The sequence below is a fragment of the Heteronotia binoei genome, chromosome 19 (genome assembly GCF_032191835.1).
Source record: "Heteronotia binoei isolate CCM8104 ecotype False Entrance Well chromosome 19, APGP_CSIRO_Hbin_v1, whole genome shotgun sequence".
In the NCBI taxonomy this organism is placed as follows: domain Eukaryota; kingdom Metazoa; phylum Chordata; class Lepidosauria; order Squamata; family Gekkonidae; genus Heteronotia; species Heteronotia binoei.
The window spans coordinates 353,307-365,473 of record NC_083241.1 but is presented as its reverse complement, the minus strand read 5'-3'; the positions used below and the strand labels follow the sequence as shown (position 1 = coordinate 365,473).

Sequence of the window (12,167 nt, the reverse complement as noted above, 5' to 3'; positions counted from 1 at the left end):
GTCTGAGCAGGGGGTGGAGACGGGCTCTGCCTGGAAGCAGAAATCTGGCTGCATGACTCTGGCCAGTGCCAGGAGAGAGTGCTGGAAGTGACCTGTCCAGTGAGCCTGTCCTGGTTGCCCCCTCTCTGGCTCCGGGCCTTGGTGAGACCCCACAAGTGCCCCCTCCCCCTCCGCAGGCAGAAGAGTCCCAGGAGGGAGCCTGCAGGCCTCTTCACCAAGGGGGGGGAGCAAGGTGGGAAGGAGGGAGTTGGCTGCACCCCAGCAGAGTCGCCAGATGGCAGCTGTTGATCGTGCTGGAGAGAGACAGTGCCCTCCTGGCTTCTCCCCTGCCAGTAGCAGAGAGCCTGACCAGACAGAAGCCAGATTCCTTTCCACGGAAGCAGAGGGCCAGTTGGGCACCCAGGGGTGGCCAGCAAGTGGTGCTCTGGAGGGTCCCATCTCCCCTCCCCCTCAGGGCTGCCCAGTGGAACCTCAGAGCCGGTGCTTTCCCATCCTTCGAACAGAGTTCACAGCCTCCCTCCAGACCTTGACCACTTTTCCTCAGCCTGACCTACCTCACGAGGTCGTTGTGAGGGAACAGACACCTATGCAGCTCTGAGCTGCTTGCAGGAGAAGCAGCAACCCCACCCCAAAAAGGAACCCCCCAGGCTGCTGCAGTGCCCCGTCCCAAGTCGGCATCTGCTGAAGGCTCTGTAAAGGAGCTGGGATTGCCACTGCCCCCGGGGTGGAGCTCCCCAGAGATTTGGGGGTGTGGAACCTGGGCAGGGGTTTCAACCAGAGTCAGAATGCGTGGAGCTGATCCTCCGAAGCTGCCACCTCTGCAGGGAGCTGGAGACCAGGTGTTGTTCCAGGAGATCTCCAGGTCCCACCTGTAGGTTGGCAACCCTAGTTTATTGCCAGCATGCCTCTCAGAGAGTGGCCCAAGGTCGCCGGCTGAGCCAGGCGGGCCTTTTCGGAGTCCAGATCTCAGGCTTGCTGCTGACTGCAAACTGACTAACGGGAGGGGGGGAGAGCCACAAAGCAGGGGGGGCTGGGCTGGAAAGAGGATGTGGGGGGGGCTGGGATTCCCCCCGTGGGGGTGGGGAGACTGCTGGCCTCTCTGCTGACACTGAATCATCCGCAGCCCTTGGTAGTCAGCAGCAGCAGGCCAAGCCAGTCACAGGCAGGCCCCACAGGACTGGGGGGAGGGGCCTCCTCAGAGAGGGCGGAGCTGGAGGGCTGGGAGGGGTGCTGCTGCAGATTTTCGGGGGACCTTGTGCTCAGCGATCGCATTGCACTGGTTAGACTGGGGGTCAGAGATGAGCCGCTTGGGGGGGATGTTTGGCCCCCCCCCCCAGGGGCCTGCAAGTCGGGTTCTTCGCATCTGCTTTTCTGGTAAGAAGGAAGTGGCCAAGAGGCGGGGTTTTAAGCAGGGATTTTGTCTGTGGACTGAGGGGCCTGAGAGGGGCAGGGGGGAGCAGAGGGCAGCTGGACCGTGTGAGCAGCCTGGGGGTCTGGTCAGTCCTCCTCTGGGTCATTTAGATCTTGGGGCAGGATGCATCTCCCCCACCCCGGGGGCATGTCTGGCTGAGGACTGTCCACTGCAGGCGGCCAAATATTGGGAGGGATCTTGCAGAAATGAGGGGGCTAGTCGAGGGGAAGTGACTATGAGAGTCAAAATCTGCCTGGGCTTGAAGCCCCCCATGCTGCATGGTCCAAAGCAGTGGGCGGGGAGGCAAAGAATTCTGTGCCCACGGGCAGCCCCCGGCCCTGACTTTGCCTGCCCTACCCTGCTCCAGGCTGCATCAGGGAAGCAGAGCATGGGGCCCAACGCTGGAGATGATGGTGGCTGCAGGAGCAGACGTTCTTCTGGCCTGGAGATCAGATTTGGGGACCTTTCTCTTTTGGGGGGCCAGCTCTTTTCCTCACCCCCACTTTTCAGGGCAGGCTGGCTCCCAGTCGCTCTGCTCTCAGGACCGCTTCCCCCCTTGCCTTGGAAGGTAGCAGAGGCTGAAGCCCTGACTGAGGACCTGTCTCCCACATACAGGAGCCTCACCCGCCACGTTCAGCCCAGAGCAGTGCCCAGCTGTCTTTGACAAAGGCGAGCAGGGGAGCCCCCTAGGAGGGCATGGGAAGAGCTGGCGGGAACTCCCTCCTAGGGACAGAGACTGACTCCCTCTGTGGCCTGTTGCTGAAGAAAGCCCCTGCCGCCACCTCAGAGGGATGGGCAGATCGGAGTGTCGGCTGCTGGGTGCTGGCAGGGCAGATCCTTGCAAAGAATGGGGTGGTGCTGTAGGGCCCAGGACTGAGGTGGGGGGATGGACCCTGGGCTTCCTAATCCCTCCGGAGGAAGGAAGGGGAGCTGCAGGAGGTGGAGATCATCATGACCTGGGAAGCTTCACCTGTGTTGGAGAGGGGCTAGAGAGCTGGACCAACAGATAGGTGACCAGACCCCCTCCAGGACCCATCCTCGCCCTCCCTTCTTGGGAGATCATCCCCAGGGGCGTAGGCAAAGTGCCTCCATCTGGGAGGAGGGGCAGCATCCCCATAGAGCGCAAGGCTCTCCTTCCACCATGAAGCAAGATTTGCCCATCTTAACCTCAGAGGAAGCAGCCAAGTGGCACTGAGGCTTATCTGTTTAGGCCTCCTGTCTCTTCCCTCCTGTGGGATGGGACTGGTCATCTCTTGTGTGCATCACTGGGCTCCTCAGGGGGGTGATGTTGTGCTGTGATTTCAGGGTTACCAGTGAGAGAGTGCTCCCAGTATGGATGGCCCCTTGCTTTTGTCACCTGCACATCCAATTGTTGTGGGTCAGCCAGAGCTCAGTGACAGTGAGGACTCCTGAGGAGAAGAGGATTGCTGTGCAGCCAGCTCTGAATCCACAAAAGCTGGCAAGCAGGAAAATGAGCTGCAGGCTTGTCCGGGTTTACAGCCAACAGCTGCAGCAGAGAGCAGAGTCACCAACACCCTTCAGCCCCGATTCAGCAGGTGAAAGTCAATTGTTCCCAGCCCTCCAGTATCACCCACACCTTTGAGTGCTGCAGAATGGAAGCTACGAATACAGCTACAGGAGAGAGGACAGAGTGTACACTTCTTGGCCCAATGCCAGCTGCTTGTTGATAGCAAAGATGAGTAGTTGCAGGATTATTCCTAAACAGCATGACCCTCTAGCATATAGCTATAAAAACCAGCCAAGGGATGAACCAAGTTGAAATCCCTCTGACACCGTGACCACTGCATTGGGTCCTGCCTTGTTCCTGTAGTTCTTTGGACCATTCCCTGACTTTGCATTCATCTGGCCCTTGAACCTGCCTGAGGATAACTCTTGGACTGCCAAGAGTTGCTGTAGAGACTGACCCTTGGGCAGACTGACCTTGGGTGGGACCTTGGCTACACTGCTTGGGTTGGTGCTCTTGTGTTGGAATACAAGTTATGCAAATTTCAGACATTATAGAGTTAGCTTTGTTTACCTGAAAGAGGAAATGATGTATTGTAGCTAAAACCCAATTAGGGACTGACTCCTCTAAGCCTGGGAAACGTGAACATTGCATTGGTCAGGCAGCACGTTAGGTGTGAAAAGCTTTGATCTTGTATGCAAGCTGAATAGCCTGTTCCAAATGCTTTCTGGGAACAAGAACTAGTCTAACAAAGAGTTATAAAACCATAGCCATGTAGAGACCAGAAGTATTTAGACATGCTGGTAAGCGAAGTTGTATTTCTTTTATCCCAAGTACCTTTCCCTGATGTTTTGCTAGTAAACTTTATTTCTTTTGCTAAGCTTAAGCCTCATCTCCGATTATTGCCACTCCACACCTCTGAATTTAATCCTATTTCCCAACAACTTGCCTTACTCATTCCGTGCTCTGACGGTGTGGCCGGTGCTGCCCTGGCCTGGCTCTCGACACCAACGTCCCTTGGCTCTTGCCTGTTGTACAACTGCTCCAAGCCCTGCTGCAGCTCCCTCCCTCCGCCTCCCTTGGCCTCTGGCCCTGTCCTTATGGGGAGCCGCAATCTGTCACCAGGCCCGGGCAGGGAAGTCCCGAGGACCACAGCCACCCACACTGTGCTCCAGTCCTTTCAGACCAAGAAAGCTTCATGCTGGGCAGAAGCTGGCATGGACGTGTACACAAAACCTTATATCCAAAATTGAACTTTGTGGGCTTTGCAGGTGTCCCTGTTTGCAAGCTTTGTTCCGTTGCTTCAGGCCGACAGTTCTGCCCACCGGGCTCTATCAGCCTTGTGCTCATGGGGGTGTCCTTGAGGCCTGGGCCCCCCTCCATCTCTGCCCCCTCGCCAGGATCCCAGACATGATGCTTGGCGAAGGGCTGTGGCTCCGAGACAGGCAGAGCAGCTGCTTGGCATGCAGAAGGTCCCCGAGTTCAACGGACCAGGCCGGAGGAGAGACCCTGGAGGGCTGCTGCTGGTCTGAGGAGGAGCCGGGGCTGCCAGCCCTGTGGCATGGATGTCAGCAGTGGCACTCAGGCACTTTGTGTGGCCTTCAGAGCTCCCTCCCTTCTGAAGGGCTGAGGGGGTCATCTGGCCTCTGGGGTGACCGGCCTTTCTTTGCCTGGGGCTGCTGAAGAATGGCCCCTTGAAGGTGCCTGGAGGTCAGAGAGGCCCCTGCCACACACAGCGCAGCCCGCCCCCTTCGCTCCAGGTGCCTGAGAGGGGGAGGGGGGACTACCTTTCCAGTGGGCAGCCTTGTGTGGAGGGAGCAGGGACAGTGGTCCCCTGGCTCTCTCTCCTCAACCCAGGCCAGGCCAGCAATTCTGGGGTGGGCTGCGGGAGCGCTGCGGCAGCCTGGTGAAGAGGGCAGGAGGCCCCTTTCCCTCCCTAGCTGTGCCCAGCTGCCACCTGGGTGCCCTGAGGAGCCCCTGCGACCTATCAGCCCCCCCCCTCGGAGCGGGGGAAGTTTGGGTCGCCTGTCCAGGGCTCTGCCTCTTCCTTGCCTTCTGCTGCGGGCCTTGGGGTGCCCTTGGCTCCGAGTAAGCAAAACCGTGTCCCCCGCCCGTCCCCCCCCCACTAGGGTAAGAATGAGCAGAGGCAGAAGAAGAGGTCACAGCAGGTGGAGGTTTATGGGGAGGGGGGCTCCAGGTTGGCCGCGCTATGCTCGAGGGCGTGCATGCTGTCCCCCCCCCCCCCCCGCCTTCGGGGAGGCTCAGGTGCGGAACTGGGGCACCGGCGAGGGGATGCGGATGTCTTGCCCCCGCTCCAGGCGTCGCTCGCAGTCGATCAGGTAGTTGACGCCGTCGATCACCAGCTGCACCAGCTCCACCTGGCGGGGGGGGGGAGAGGCGGCGCGGTGAGGGAGGCAGGCAGGCCCCAGAAGCCCCCTCCCCCCCTCCCGCAGGTGGCAGCGCTCCGCCCCGCACCTCTGATTTCCCCAGACGGTCCAGGTTGGAGATGTCGAAGGTGCTGCCGGTGGCGGCCGTGTCCACGCCCCCCGTGCCCCGCTTCTGCAGCCGCAGGTTCTCCAGGATCTTCGAGAAGCGGCTGTCCTGCAAACGGGGGGGGGGGGGCGGAGAGGGGAGGGGAGGGGGTCGCAAAGAGCTCAAGGCGGGGGGGGGGGGTCAGCCGCCAGAGCCTCCCTGGGACAGGGCGCTGCCCCGGGTCTGGGTCCTGCTGGGATAGGCCCCCAGCGAGCTCTAGCGGCAGCCCTCCCTCCCTCCCTCCCTCTCCTTCCTCCTCTTCCTCCCTCCCTCCCTCCCCTCCTCCCTCCCTTCCCCACCCCCCTCCCTGGGTCACCTTGCTGAGGAGGGGCAGCTTGATGTGGACGCCGGCGCGCAGGCCGGTTCCCAGGTTGGAGGGGCAGGTGAGGATGTAGCCCAGCCTCTCGCTCCACATGAACTCCCAGCCCCGCTCCTGGATCAGGCGCTCGACCTGCGGGCGGGGAGGAGGTGAGGGCGGAGCGGGGGGGGCGGAGGGACGCCCGGCAGCCGCAGCCCCCCAGCCCAGCCCAGCCCGCTGACCTCCTTGAGGCCCTTGCAGAAGCGCTCGAAGACGCGCTTCATGTTGCCGCCCTTCTCCATGGAGATGACGCGCGTGTGGTCCTCCTCGTTGACCCACACCAGGAAGGTCTTCTCGTGGTTGTGCCTGCGCGGGGGGGGGGCGGGGAGGGGGTCAGGGGGAGGAGGGGGAGGCGGGGCCCGCGGGGTGGCGCCCCTCCCCTCCCCTCCCCTGCCCTCCCCTCCCCTGGCCTACCAGATGCCGCGGGCGTCGGGCCAGTCGCGAGCCATGCCGGCGGCGGTGAGCAGGGGGGACACGGGCTTGTCGAAGAGGAAGTGGTCCTGCGAGCCGAGGGAAAGAGGCGCTGAGGGCAGGCGGCGGCTGGCGGGGGGGGGGGGGCCTTCCAGACCGGGGGGGGGGGGGCGACTCACGTCGATGAGCTGCTGCTGCTCCTTGTCCGTCAGGTCGCCGAGGCGGTAGTACTTGCCGGCCAGCTCCCCGGTAAGGCCGCTCAGGGCGTCGGCGGCCACCCGCTCCACCTCCCGCCGCTCGGCCCGCGTGCACCCCGGCGGCAGGCTCAGCCCGCGGATGCTCCGGCCCGTCCGCACCCGCGAAGACAGCACGTAGCGCTCGTCGAAGTGGCCCGCCTTGATCTGCCCCCAGCGGGGGAGGGAGGGAGGGAGCAGAGCGCTGGGCTGGGCTGGGCTGGAGGCGCCCCCCGGACCCCCGCGAAGGAAGGAGGCCGGAGAGCCCCCGCCCGCCCCCTCCAGCCAGCCGGGACCCGCAGCAGAGATAGGCCCGCTCCGCCCCGCGGGATCCGGCCAGGCCAGGCCAGCGAGCAGCGTCCCTGCTGGGGCTCCGGCCGCCGGCCCAGCCTGGGAGTTCGGGGCTGGGGGAAGCTTTGACAGGGCATCCAGGCTTTAGGGCTGGGCTGGCAAACAAGGGGCTGGGCAGGACCCCCCCCCCCTCCCTCCCTCCCTCCCTCCCTTCCTTCCTTCATTCCCTCCTTCCTTCCTTCCTTCCTTCCTCCCTCCCTCCCTCCTTCCTTCCTTCCCTTCCTTCCCTCCCTTCCTTCCTCCCTTCCTTCCTCCCTTCCTTCCTTCCCCCTTCCTTCCTTTCCTCCTTCCTTTCTTCCCTCCCTTTTCCCCTCCTTCTTTCCTTCCCTCCTGATATTCTTCCCTCCTTCCTTCCTTCCTTCCTTCCTTCGCTCATTCCTTCCTTCCTTCTTTCCTTCCTTCCTTCCCTCCCTCTTTCCTTCCTTCCTTCCTTCCTTCCTTCCTTCCTTCCTTCCTTCCTCCCTCCTTCCTTCCCTCCCTCCCTCCTTCCCTTCCTTCCTTCCTTCCTTCCCTCCTTCCTTCCTTCCTCCCTCCCTCCTTCCTTCCTTCCCTTCCTTCCCTCCCTCCCTCCCTCCTTCCTTCCCTTCCTTCCCTCCCTCCCTCCCTTCCTTCCTTCCCTCCTTCCTTCCTTCCCTCCTTCCTTCCTCCCTCCCTCCTTCCTTCCTTCCCTTCCTTCCTTCCCTCCCTCCCTTCCTTCCTTCCTTTCCTCCTTCCTTCCTTCCTTCCTTCCTTCCTTCCTTCCTTCCTTCCTTCCTTCCCTCCTTCCTTCCCTTCTTCCTTCCTTCCTTCCCCCTTCCTTCCTTTCCTCCTTCTTTCCTTCCCTCCCCTTTCCCCTCCTTCTTTCCTTCCCTCCTGCTATTCTTCCCTCCTTCTTTCCTTCCTTCCCTCCTTCCTTCCCTCGTTTCTTCCTTCCCGCCTTTCCCCCTTCCTTCCCTCCCTCTTTCCCTCCTTCCTTCGTTCCCTCCTTCCCTCCTTCTTTCCTTCCTTCCCTCCTTCCTTCCCTCGTTTCTTCCTTCCCGCCTTCCTTTCTTCCTTCCCTTCCTCCCTCCCTCCTTCCTTCCCTCCTTCCTTCCCTTCCTCCTTCTCTCCTTCCTTCCCTCTCTACTTCCTTCCTTCTTTCCTTCCTTCCTTCCCTCCTGCTATTCTTCCCTCCTTCCTTCCCTCCTTCCTTCCCTCCTTCACGCCTTCCTTCCTTCCCTCCTTCCTTCCTTCGTTCCTTCCATCCTTCTTTCCTTCCTTCCCTCCTTCCCCCCTTCTTTCCTTCCCTCCTTTCTTCCTTCCTTCCCTCCTTCCTTCCTTCGTTCCCTCCTTCGTTTCCTCCCTCCTTCCTTCGTTCCTTCCATCCTTCTTTCCTTCCTTCCCTCCTTCCCCCTTCCCTCCTTCTTTCCTTCCCTCCTTCTTTCCTTCCTTCCTTCGTTCCCTCCTTCCTTCCCTCGTTTCTTCCTTCCCTCCCTCCCTCCTTCCTTCCCTCCTTCCTTCGCTTCCTCCTTCCCTCTCTACTTCCTTCCCTCCTCCTTGCCTTGGGGCAGCTAACCTCGCCCCCGCCCCCCCCCGCGCTGCCGGGCTGCCCGGCTCCTGCCCGCTCCCCTGTGCGGCGGCTGCACCTTGCTGGCGTCCAGGTCGGTGGGGTGCTTCATGGTGAGGGGGTTGTAGCCGTTGTGGCGCTCCTCGATCACCGGGTTGAAGATGTCGGCGAAGACCTGGAGGGGGGAGGAGGAGGCGCGGCCCCGGGCCCGGGGTGAGGATCGGGGGATCGGGGCAGGATCGGGGGGGGGGGGCGCCTGGGGGTCCCCGCTGCTGACCTCGTAGGACTCCTCGTCTCCGGCCACCATGCCCACGGTCTTGATGAAGGGGTGCCCGGGGTTGTCGACGCCGGTCTGGATGCAGAGGTCCAGGGTCCAGCCGCTGGGGGTGGCTTTGTCGCAGAGGCGCGCGTAGACGGCCGGGGTGAGGTGGCTGGCCATGCAGTTGTTGTGCTTGCGCAGGTCCGGGTACTCGGCGCTGGCGGGAGGGAGGGGGCGGGAAGGGCAGGAGGGGCGGGCCTTAGAGACCCCCTCGCCTCTGGGGCCGGCCGAGGCAGACCTTGGTGCCAACGGGGCTTCCCGTGCGCGTGGCTGGCAGGCGTTTCTCCCGCTCTCTCGGCGAGGAGGCGCAGAGGCTGCCCGGGATGCTGGCTGAGCGCTGTGCCAGGCTGGCCGCAGCCGCCGAGAGCCCCCGCCCCCCCGGGGTCCTCCGTGGCAGAAGCCCCTCGTGGGCGCAGAGGGAGAGCTTGACTTCCTCCTCCGGCCTCCGCCTGGGCCGCCCCATGACGGGAGAGGGAGGCGGGAGCGCGGGCTCTTCAGCTTGAGCGCAGCCAGCCGGGGCCTTCAGAGGCGGCCTCCGGGGGGTCCCAGCGGAAGCGGCCCCCGTTCCCGGCCAGCCTGGCTGCCTTGAGGAGGCCTTGGGGAGCCTGCCCTTGGGCTCTCTTGCCCCGCCCCTTGGCCGGCCCACCGGAGCCACCAGCTGGGAGCAGCGCAGGAGTCCCAAACGCAGCTGCCCCCAGGCCCGCTGTCTGCAACCTGCAGCCTGGCCGCGCTGGCCCTCTGGGCGCTTTCAGACCCCCCCCCCCCGCCCTGCCCCGTTCCCCCCAGAGCCCTCGGGAGGCCAAGGCAGCCCCCCGGCAGGCAGGGCCTCCGCTTCCCCAAGGCCAGCGACTGAGGCCTCTTGGCGCCCTTGCAACTCCTGCAGCTGGGATGTCCGGGCAGCAGCCGGCTCCGGGGCAGGACTGGCAAGGCCGGGGGGGGGGGGGGCGGTGCACAGAGCCAACCTCAGCCAGGCCGGGCCTGGGCGCCTGCTGGGCCTTCACCCCCTGGGATCTCCCGTGCGAGGGGGGGGGGAATCCAGCGCCTGCTCCCAAGCCCTGGTCGCTTGGCAAAGGGTGGATGGGCGGGCGTGCGGGCGGGCAGGCGTGTGGCGCGGGGCTCCGCTGCTCTGGCCAGGCTAGGGCACTCCTGCTGGGAGGGATCTTGGCCCGCAGCACAGAGGCCAGAGAGCGCGAGCAAAGGCCGTGGCTGCAGAGCCTCCCTGCCCCCCGCTGCAGGACACAGGCCCCGAGCGGGGAGGAGAAAGAGACGCCGCTGCTGAGACGCCTTCAGCCCCCTCCCTCACCTACTGGGGGCTGCTCGCAGCAAGCACGGAGAGCGCTGAACGAGGCCCCCTCTGCCGCAGGTGGGAGAGCGCCAAGGGGCTCCGGGAGACAGACAGCTGCCGCAGGCCTACTCAGTAGGGCGGAGCGCGCTGGGGGGGGGGGTCCCGTCTGGCCGCCTCTGCCTGCCAGCCCCACCCAGAAGCCTCTGCTCTCGGGGCTTTGCCCAGGGCCCTCCTGGAACCGCAGAGGAGCAACGCTGGGACTGCACCAATAGCGGCCACTGCCAGCCCTTGGCAGCCAGTCTCTCTGCAGCCACTGCCAGTCTCTCTGCAGCAGCAGCCCCGGAAAGACCGGCCCCCTGGGTGGCCGCAGGCGGGGCGCGGCGGAGCTTCCTTCTGAAGCAGGGCCTGCCCACAGCTCCTCCCCCTCTGCGCCCCCCGGGCAGGGGCTCTTGGGGCCACATGCAGCAGGGCCCGGGGGGCCTCTTTGCCATCACCCGCACCTGCCTGGCTCCGGCCCATAGGAGGGCAGCGAGCGTGATCCCGAATCGCCTCTCTGCACAGCCCTGGTGTCTGCACTCCCCACCCCCGCCGTGACCCTGCGGCCTCCTGACCACGCCCGGCCCCATTTAGACGGCCTGGCCTGGCCTGGCTCGCGGCTGCTGCTGCCCTTTCTCCAAAGAAGCCGTTTAGAAGGGGCTCCGCGGCTGGCTCGATCTTTGCCCCACCCCAGTGCCCGTGGAGCCCCTGCCTCCCTCGCTCCCCCGTGTCCCGGGCCGGCCGCTTCCCAAAGACTCCCCAGAGCCCCCCCTCTCGGGTCACGTGTCTGCTTTGGGAGTCTCTGGAGCTGCGGGCTCTGAGTCTGGACTTCAGCTTCTCTCCCTTGCATGGGTCACTCTGCAGGGCTGCCTTTCCCCTGGCCTGTCTCCCAGGACGAGGCGTCTGCCCTCCGCTCCCCGGGGGCTGGTTGCATCTCTGCCTGTGCGCGTCTCCCCACCACAGGTCGCCCTCCGCCCTCCTTCTTCGTGCTGCTTGGGGCTTGCCAGCACCTGCGGGACGCTGAAGGAGCTCATCGCATTAGGGAGGCTGCTGCTGGCCTGTAAGCCGCTTGTCTCCTGACCTCCTTCCTCATTTAGAGGGGCTTTGAGCTTCCCCTGAGCTGCCCAGCAAGGCCACCGCGATCCCATCCTGGATTTAGCTTTGCGGGGGGAGGGGCAGGAGCACTAGGAGGTGAGGAGGGGAGGGCTGGCGGCGGCGGCACTAGGATCCCATAAGGGCCAGGCGTTCTCCTTGACATCTGAGAAGTGTGAGCGTGTGGCTCGCCTGGAGCTCCACTGCCCGCCCCTTGGGGAAGGTGCCGAGAAGAGCGCTGGTGTGGGGGGTGGGGGGAGAACTGGGAGTGCCAGGTCTCCCCTGCGGAAGAGCGCCCCCCAGCCCCCCCCCCGTCCAGGGGCTTGCCCCGGGAACCCGCTTGGGCACCGCAGCATCCCCACCGCCAGGGTTTCTTGGGGCCCTTCTCAGAGGCCAGCGGGGAGGAGGGTCAGAGCGGAGGAGTGGGAGATGCGGGTTCAAAGCCTCCCTTCTCGGAGGACTGGCGGGAAGGGCCAGGCAAGGAGCAGCCGCAGCTTCCCACCCCCTGGCCGGGCCCGGAGGCTGCGGGGGAGCTTGCTGGGGGCAGCGAGAGGGGGGGGCAGTGCCCCTGAGCGCGTGCCGAGTGCCCTCTTGCTTCAGCCTCCCTGCCTCCGGGGAGGGGCCGCCCGCCGGTCCCATCTGCTGGCGCTGCAGCAGGAGCTGGCGCGGCGCCACGCGGCCAAGGGCGCCGGAGAGCCCAAGGGCGGCAGGGGCCCACGGAAGGCTTGTGCAGCGGGGGGGGGGGGGGGGGGGCAGACCTACCTGGGCGGGTAGAGGCGGCGCTGGGGGGCGGCGGCGGCGGCGGAGTCCCGGGCGAGCAGGAGGGCGGCGGTGAGCGAGCCGGCGGCGCCCACCACGGCCAGGAGGCCGGCGGACTTGCGGGCGGCCAGGGCGCGGGCGAAGGTGCTGGCCATGCTGCGGCTGCGGCGAGCTGGCGAGAGCGCGACAGGCAGCGAGAGGCAGCGAGAGGCGAGCAGGCAGCCGGCGGGAGGCGCAGCACCAGCAGCAGAGCCCAGCGGGGGGGGGGGGGCGGGGGGAGGAGGCAGCGCGGAGGTGACGCCGGCCCGGCCCCGCCCCGCCCAGAGCAGCGCAGCGCAGCGCAGCGCAAGGCAGCGCAAGGCAGCGCAGGCGGACCCTGGCGGGCGCCGT

The 12,167-nt window shown here is 65.0% G+C and overlaps 1 protein-coding gene across 1 annotated transcript; it reads right to left on the bottom strand.

Moving 5' to 3' along the window:
• Positions 1-5,114: 5,114 nt before the first annotated feature.
• CKMT1A (creatine kinase, mitochondrial 1A) lies at positions 5,115-11,941 on the bottom strand. The gene is made up of 9 exons (XM_060259924.1): positions 11,781-11,941; positions 8,564-8,762; positions 8,366-8,461; positions 6,357-6,578; positions 6,181-6,266; positions 5,949-6,072; positions 5,725-5,859; positions 5,352-5,477; positions 5,115-5,254 (listed from the first exon to the last, which is right to left on the bottom strand). The coding sequence occupies exons 1-9, from the start codon at positions 11,930-11,932 to the stop codon at positions 5,138-5,140; spliced, it is 1,257 nt and encodes a 418-aa protein (XP_060115907.1). The 5' UTR covers positions 11,933-11,941; the 3' UTR covers positions 5,115-5,137.
• Positions 11,942-12,167: the final 226 nt, after the last annotated feature.

Coding starts and splice junctions, on each gene's coding strand:
- CKMT1A (XM_060259924.1), bottom strand. CDS start 11,932: ATGGCCAGCACCTTCGCCCGCGCCCTGGCCGCCCGCAAGTCCGCCGGC. Junction 8,462..8,563: donor GAGACGAGGAGTCCTACGAG/GTCAGCAGCGGG, acceptor TCCCCCCTCCAG/GTCTTCGCCGACATCTTCAA. Junction 6,267..6,356: donor AGCAGCAGCAGCTCATCGAC/GTGAGTCGCCCC, acceptor CTCGGCTCGCAG/GACCACTTCCTCTTCGACAA.